Here is an 8,227-nt window from a genome sequence, read left to right on the forward strand (position 1 = left end):
CACCTGAAATGTGTGTACAAAGAATGCATACATTTGAACATGCACGGAGACCACTATTCTCAATGTAGGGGGTGGAATGTGACATTTAAGAAATGTGTACAAATAATGCATACGTTGGGGGTGAGAAGAAGGCTCACAATCCGATGCTGCCCCCAAATCAATGAGTTTGATGGTAGAAAAATGAGAGCCTCCATGAGATTGAGATTGACAGATTCATGGATTCCCTAGCCATAAAGTTCACAAAGTGATGTGCCAGGAAAGGAGGTTTCTCAGAAAGGTCAGCATGTGCAGCCAAGAGAGAGTACATGGATTGCAGTTTGGGTCAGTTGCATGATGTAGCCACTGGTGGAAGAAATAGATTGAGATATAAGCGTTACACAAGTCTTCTGAAATGAAAGAGAATGTTCAATAGCAGAGCAGCCCATATCTCTTTGGCATCTCATTGGTCTCTCTCTTTTTTCCAAGCAGATCTTACTAACGTTTGATAGCACATTTTATAGCAGTATGTGAGGCTGGATTTGAGTTCTGACCTATATATTGCATGCATGGCTTCAGTCCACCACTAACAGTTTAGCAACAGTCATGTAATGAATGCATGAAACAGACCACTGTTTTTTCTCATCCAATACAACTCAACTCTCGGGGATCCAGATCCTTTAACTGGTCATGGCAGAGATTGAATCTCGGATCCTTTACATGCAAAGCAGTGCTCTACCACTGAGGCCGTTTCTACACCTGCCTTTTTCCCCGGGATCATCCCAGGATCATCCCTGTGCATCCAAATGGCACACAGGGGATCCCAGGAGCAGGCAGGGATGATCCCTCCATTTTCCTGGGATAATCCTTAGCTGTAGAAAGGGCCAGAGTTATTTTCCCTTCATCTATATATTGAGATTCAGTGCCCCTTTTTAATGAAGCCCAACTTGTCAGTTCCCTTTCTTTTTCAGCAACGGGAACAGGACAGTGCTGAGTTCTTTATGAATAAGTATCTACTGCATTGACTAAGATTATGTAACTATGGATATATTTGTTGCTGTATTAATCATATCATATCATAGCCACGTTACACTTATTTAGTGGAACATAACAAAATTCTGAAGCTAATGAGACCACAGCCATTCATTACACCTCCACTGGAAAGCTTTTTGGTAGAGAATTGACTGCAAAATTAAATTAAAATGGGTTTCTGGATTCTGCCTGAATTGTAAGCTATGCCCTTAGACACATTCTGCCATGTGTACAAAAATTATGTATGCATGTGTGTTTTTGCATTGCCCCCCTCTCCAGCAGTCTCTGCTAAACCCAAGATACTTTCACATATGTGCTTAAGCATTTGGGTATAATTGGATTGCTTAAAGACATTAATTATTCTCACAGTAATTATCCTTACTCCTACATGCTGTTCTATTGATTTCAATGGAATTGATGGCTTAAGTGAGTCTTGTAGAACTGAACCAGCCATGTCAACAGTTCGAAAACACATCTTTCCTTTTCCCATTTATAGTTTTTTTTTTAATTGGAAGTGAGGATTATTTCATTTACTGTATTTTCTTTATTAAATTTAAATGAGTACATTGATTAATTTGTACAAAATGTATTTTCTGTTATAAAATTAGACTGAAAAACTAATTAAATATACATGTGTTTTAAGGAATTGTGATATCATTAGCAGCAAACTAGAACACTGAAATGTTAGCTTTCAAGACTTATCATTGGTGTAAATGAGCATGGTGCAAGTTCTGTTTGTTATTGGCATAAATGAGCATTGCTAAGTCAATGATTTGCTCCCACACCCTCATAGACATTTGCTGATTTAACTTGTTTTATTTTGCAGGGTTTTATTTCCTTGGCTCTTGAAGTTTCATGGATCAAGGTTAATATTCCCAGTTGCTTGTTCAGGACTTTGTATTACACAATTCCTGGTCCAACATTAACTTTGCTCAGCAGAACACCGAAGACAGATGAACATGTTCAACAGCCACCTCCTTTTGTTCTATTGGACTACTATACACCTTTTCGTCTTACTAGCAGCTTTGACAACTGCTGAAGATGTCACTAATAGCACTTTAAACCACACTAACATGCTCTTAGGATCTGTGCCTGTGGTAATCTCCAGAATTGATCACATTATAGTCAAAGAAGGTTACGGTGCCTTGATTGACTGCAACGTTGAAGGCCATCCGGTCCCAGAGTACAAGTGGTATAACTCCAATGGCCATTTGGTGAAGGAAGATGAGGACAGAGGTATAGTTTGGAGAGATTTTTCATTCATGATATGCAATTATAGAGCTAAAACAGTACAAAAAGTAGCATGTGCGTAAGGCATACATGAGATATTGCAATTATTATGTCACATTTTAACTTGGATCACAAAGAGCTGTACATTTATTTGTGTTCATTTATCCAGGGCTTCACAGATCTGCCTAACAGGTTGTGAAGGGCAACTACTCACTTCCTCTGATGACTATTGCTACTGACCACAAATATCCCCTTCCCTGGCTTCTCTGGACACTACAGAGAACTCTGAGAAAGGGGATCTCAGCAGAAGAGACAACCCAATGCCCCCTTGATACTTCTAGCATGAACAAAAAATATGGGGGCAAGTGAGAAAGAATTTGCCAGTTACAACCCAAACCAAAGTCAGGTTGAATCCTGGCTACTGCTGTTGCTCATCTTGTTTCTCCTAATGCATCTGAGGAACAGGAGTTTCCCTCCTAATGTAAGAAGCACCTTCAAAGAGGCAATTTTTGATTTTTGTTTTTAAGCTCATCCCACTCGCTGCGGCCATGGTTCTGATCAGTTTCTCCTCCATATGTTTCACATCCTCTGTAGTTTGGTCCTTGAAAAGGAAATTATAGAGTTGAAAAGGGTGTAGAAAAGAGCAACCAGGATGATGATAGCAGGGCCTGGAGAAGCATCCCTGCAAGGGAAAGCTACAATATTTGGAGCTTCTTAGTTTAGAAAAAGGCAGCAAAGGAGGGGGCCTGATAGAAGTTTGGAAAGTGGATAGAAAGACATTTTTCTTACTCATAATATTAGAATTCATCCAATGAAGCTGATTGGCTTGAAATTTGGGACAAGACAGAAGGAAGTACTTCTTTACGAAATGCATAATTAATTTATGGAACTCATTGCCACAAAATGTGGTGATGGTCATCAGCTTAGATGCCTTTACGGGGGGGGGGGGGGGGGGGACTAGCCATACTTCTGGAAGATGGGTCTTTCAAAGATTACTTTCCATGATGGCTATGTACAATATCCACGTTCAAAAGCAAGGTGCAGCTGAATACTAGCTGATGAAGAACGATTGTGGGAGAGAATTATTGCCTTCATGTCCTACTTGTGGGCTTCCCAGAGGCATCTTTCCTGGGGGTCCTGGCAGGGCATGTTATTTTCTCTCTTTGTTTTCTGTGCAGCTAACTATGTATGGCAGAATTATGTTTACACATTTTGAGTTTGAAGGCAAAGAAAGGATCAAGCTGAACTGTGGAAAATGGAATTTCAGAAACAGTGTGGGAGGCAATACAGCACAGGCTTTTGTACTTTTGAATGATTCTGCTACAGTCTGAAGGATACTGCTGGGTTCCTCAGAGCACTGATTTTCAAAGGACCTGCAATTTGCAGTGACGTTACTCTAGCAAAGTACCTCTCACTGTGATGGGTGGGAGGCTTTGTGGATTGCAAGGTGAGTTGACTGGAGGTGTGGAACGTGGTAATGCCTTTGCCATTGGAAGCACCAAGCTGTGTGGCAATGGTTGCCTCCCTGCTCCCAATCCCACCCACCCACCATCTAATTCCCCTAAGTGTCAGGATCAGGCCTATTCTCCCTAGTGTGGGGAGACAGGCTTTCAGAGCAGTTGGACTCAGAGGCTGAAGAAGAAGGAGACATAAACCAATCAAGACAGGAAGCAGGGGAGGAGATTCTCCAAGACTGTCCAGGAGTGAAAGTGGAATCTTTCCAGGAGCTTATCGGACAGGACACTCAGGCTCAGAGATCACCCCCACCCCCAGGAACTCAGAGGGAACATTGGTGTTGACAGACCCCAGAGTCCACTGCAGAGTCCTCTAGGTTGGCCACTTGGCAGAGGCTTCACTTGGAAGACCCTCCGTGAAGTAAAAGCCTGTTGAGCACTGCGGGAGGGGAAACTGTCAACTTAGTTGATAGGCAAGTGCCTTGCTTTGCTAGGCTAATTACGCTTAGAAGATAGCTCTTAGCCTTCACACTCCTTTCAGGTGTGAAGAGACATCTATTTACTGAATAAAGCTTTGTGGATTGCATGGCAGACCTCTTTATCGTCTCACATCTTGGGGACAGGGCTTGGAATCAAGACACTAAGCCAGACTTTGATGTTGGGATTTCTGGCATTAAGGGATTAGGGGAGGGGGTAGTGGTAGAGCACAAGCTTTGTATGCAGTTCAAACCCTGAAATCTCCAGGAAAGAATTCTGGGTGAAACTCTGAACAGGTGCTGCCAGCCAGTGTAGACAATAATGAACTAGATGGACTAATGATTTGAGTTGGCATATGGCAGTTTCTGTGTCCCTAAAAGAATCCGGTTACAACTGAGGAGAAATATCTCTGCTAGAGAACTGCTTCCAGCCTGAGAAGACAATACTAGCCTAGATGGACAAATAGTCTGCCCTAGTATAAAGGTGCTTCCTATGTTCTGGCCAGCTGCGCCCCTTCCTAGAGTCGGAAGACCTGAAGACGGTAGTGCACACGCAGGTAACTTCAAGGCTCGACTTCTGCAATGCACTCTACCTAGGGCTACCTTTGTGCCTAGTACGGAAACTTCAACTAGTTCAAAATATGGCACCGGTACACCTAGGGGTGACCATATTACACCAGTTTTAAAATCTCTTCACTGGCTGCCAATTAGTTTCCGAGTGAAGTATAAAGTGTTGGTTATCACCTTTAAAGCCCTACATGGTTTGGGTCCAGGTTACCTGCAGGATCGCCTTCTCCCATACAATCTGCCCCACACACTCAGGTCCTCTGGGAAGGGTTTACTCCAGTCAATCAAAGTTAGGCTGACAGGTATTACCCAGAGGACCTTCTCTTCTGCTGTTCCCAGTCTGTGGAATGGCCTGCCGGAGGAGACTCATCAACGTGACAGTCTATTAGCATTCAAGAAAGCTATCAAGACTGATCTCTTCTGGTAGGCCTATCCAGGGGAATTGTAAGATGTTTTAGAATGTTTTTAGGATGTTTTTAACAATGTATATTATGTTTTAATTCAGTTTTATGTATTTTATATTTACTGTTGTTCCCCGCCTCGATCATAATGGAGAGGTGGGTAAGAAATAATTTATTATTATTATTATTATTATTATTATTTAAGCAGCTCTCCTCCCCCAGTACGTCATTCTTTTCATGCCCATAGTCCTTACCTAACAAGTCTAAAAATCCTTTGAAAATCCAAAGTGGTGTTTTGGTTCACGTGAGCCTATTGCTTTCATTGGGCTTAAGCCTATCAAACTCTGTGCTAAATTGCAGCCAATTTTTCCCCACACATCCATTATTTAAAAGAATAGGTTATTTTTCAGCTTGCTTACAACCACTTAAATTCTATTCACTTGCACAAAAATATTGATGTTTAAATTGCAGGTCAGATGAGTTTAGAATTACCGGCAGAGTACACAATTTAATCAGCCAGAAAGACTTGTGGGATGTTTTTCCCTGGAAACACACCCAGATTTATAATCAAGCAATATTTGGCAAATCATCTGTGGCAATTCTGTAGGGAGCAGTTTGGGATATTGGCTAGATCTAGTTAATGGCCAAGTCTGCTCAAATATTGGATCTTTTTCCAATACAGATTATTATAAGTTCTGTGTGGACAGTGTCAATGCATCCAGTATGTGGTCCTCTGAAAAAGGATGCATGGTTGTGATAATAAATTCCCCACTATCGCTTAAGCTCAGCAAATATATTGTACTGATCATTTCTGCTTTCTTTCCAACAGGAAAGTGGATTCTTGACAATGGACACCTAAATATTACTAGTGTGACATTTGAGGATCGAGGAAAATACACATGTGTTGCTTCTAACATCTATGGCCATGTGAATAATACAGTGACTCTGAGGGTTGTCTTTACCTCTGGAGATATGGGTATCTACTATATGATTGTATGCCTTGTCGCGTTCACCATTGTTTTGATCTTAAACATTACTAGGCTGTGCATGATGAGCAGCCACCTGAAAAAGACAGAGAAAGCTATCAATGAATTCTTTCGGACAGAAGGGGCAGAAAAACTGCAAAAAGCTTTTGAGATTGCTAAACGCATCCCAATCATCACCTCAGCAAAAACTCTTGAGCTTGCCAAAGTAACACAGTTCAAGACAATGGAGTTTGCCCGCTATATTGAAGAGCTAGCCAGAAGTGTCCCATTGCCCCCGCTCATTATGAACTGCAGGACTATAATGGAAGAAATCATGGAGGTGGTGGGACTAGAGGAACAAGGACAGAACTTTGTACGGCAGTCAGCTGAAGGACAGGAGACCACTGATGTGGAGCAGATGTACATGATGCCCAATCCCCTAAAGCGCAGAGACTCTCTCACTGCTGACTCGGATGCGTCTTCTCTGCACGAGCCGCCACTCAAGATTGCGATCAAAGTATCTGTTCACCCGTTGACTGAAAGGGACTGTGTCGATGACCAATCACAAGAGAGCATACAACTAGATCTTAAAGAAGAGACGGGAGAGGAAGAGACGGCCCCGGCGCCACCTCCTGAGCTGGACTCAGAGCCTTCTGCTGAGCTCAGCCCTACTGAGACAAGTCTGGGAACACACCAGGACACATGTACTGTTTATGAAAGCCATTTATGATTGTTTCTCTGCAAATCTATGCATAGCAAGAAAATTAGGTGAAGCGCTCTTTGAAAACAAAAAAAGATGTCTTTGCCAGTAAGCCTTACCTGAAGAGTGTCACAGCAAAAGCACGTGTGTGGATTCCTTGGCACTTTCTTCCTCATGATTTAACTTAAGTTTACCCAGCAGATTTGACAGAACACTTGGTATTGGGGTGATATTTAAGTAGTCTTTTTGGTTGATTTTTTTTTAATTATTTAGCTCACAAAATGTTTACCTCAGAGAACCCTTGCTTGCAATGGGGTAGCTGGAAATCATGTGTAGTGCTTCGAAACAGGACTTCTAAGCTGTCGTTCCGAAGACTGATTTCAGAGCAGGGCTGCTGAAGTCAGTGGAATAATTGTTCCCAGTCCTATGGTTGAAATATTGCCATTTTACATAAGCTGAGGAAAGAAGCTGTTTTTCACTTTGCTCTGTCACTTGCTCCATTGCATATCCTTGTGACATCTGCTCCCATGAGTTTGAAGCATTGCTCAAGAGGGAGCATTGCCGTAGGTCTTGCAGGATGCCATTTACAAATTGCCTGTGCTGAGTTGCAGTAGAGGGCTAAAAGAATGGCCAAATCCATTTATTTCATTTGGTGCAAGACAATCTGTATTCAGTGCATCGGGATGAGGAAATGCCCATTGTCCTTCTTTTTCTCCTTGAAAGTAAAAACAGACACAAAAGAACATGTCCTTTCACACAAAGGATACACAGGTCATCTGTTTCAGTTGGAAGAGGAAGTTGTTGTTTTCTCTAGCCAGAAAACCACATATGAAAAGTAGTTGCAGTCTGGAGCACAGCTACCTACTCGTGACAATGGCCACATGCAAAGGAGGAAAGGGCTTCTTCTGTAGACGAGCGAATTTCTACAGGTGAAGACAAACTGCACCTGCCCATATTCCCTTTTCTATACAGCTGTCAAAGTGATGGGAACCCTTCCCAGCTTTGCAAAGTATCATTTAATTTTAATGAGTTATGAATGCAGGTGACCCTGTGGTCTGTTGCAATTATTATGGGAATAGCACTTACAATCTGTAATTAGGGGGGGAAACGGAATCATTTGCTTAACGTGTTTTTGTGGAAAGAAGCCATTAGGCCTCTGTGAAGTCAGTGGATGTAAATTTGCACTGGCATTTACGGTCAGCCTGGCACTGAGCAAGTACTAAGAAATGTACTTGATCTGGTGGAGATAAAATAACTTCACCATGTAAATAGATGTGAACACATTGAAGTTTCAGTCATTCAGGAGATAATGATCATGATCTGGTTTGTATCTTATTATTTACAATATATGTCTTAGACCCAGAGGCTCCAATCACTATAGCACAGACAGCCATCAAAGGCCACAGCTAGACCTAAGGTTTATCCT

General features: G+C 42.0%; 1 protein-coding gene across 1 annotated transcript; it reads left to right on the forward strand.

Annotated features, from left to right (window-relative positions):
• The first annotated feature begins 1,037 nt into the window (after positions 1-1,037).
• MFAP3L (microfibril associated protein 3 like) lies at positions 1,038-7,741 on the forward strand. The gene is made up of 3 exons (XM_063135860.1): positions 1,038-1,204; positions 1,835-2,244; positions 5,966-7,741. The coding sequence occupies exons 2-3, from the start codon at positions 1,962-1,964 to the stop codon at positions 6,829-6,831; spliced, it is 1,149 nt and encodes a 382-aa protein (XP_062991930.1). The 5' UTR covers positions 1,038-1,204; positions 1,835-1,961; the 3' UTR covers positions 6,832-7,741.
• The last annotated feature ends 486 nt before the right edge of the window (positions 7,742-8,227 follow it).

The sequence above is a fragment of the Elgaria multicarinata genome, chromosome 10 (genome assembly GCF_023053635.1).
Source record: "Elgaria multicarinata webbii isolate HBS135686 ecotype San Diego chromosome 10, rElgMul1.1.pri, whole genome shotgun sequence".
Classification (NCBI taxonomy): domain Eukaryota; kingdom Metazoa; phylum Chordata; class Lepidosauria; order Squamata; family Anguidae; genus Elgaria; species Elgaria multicarinata.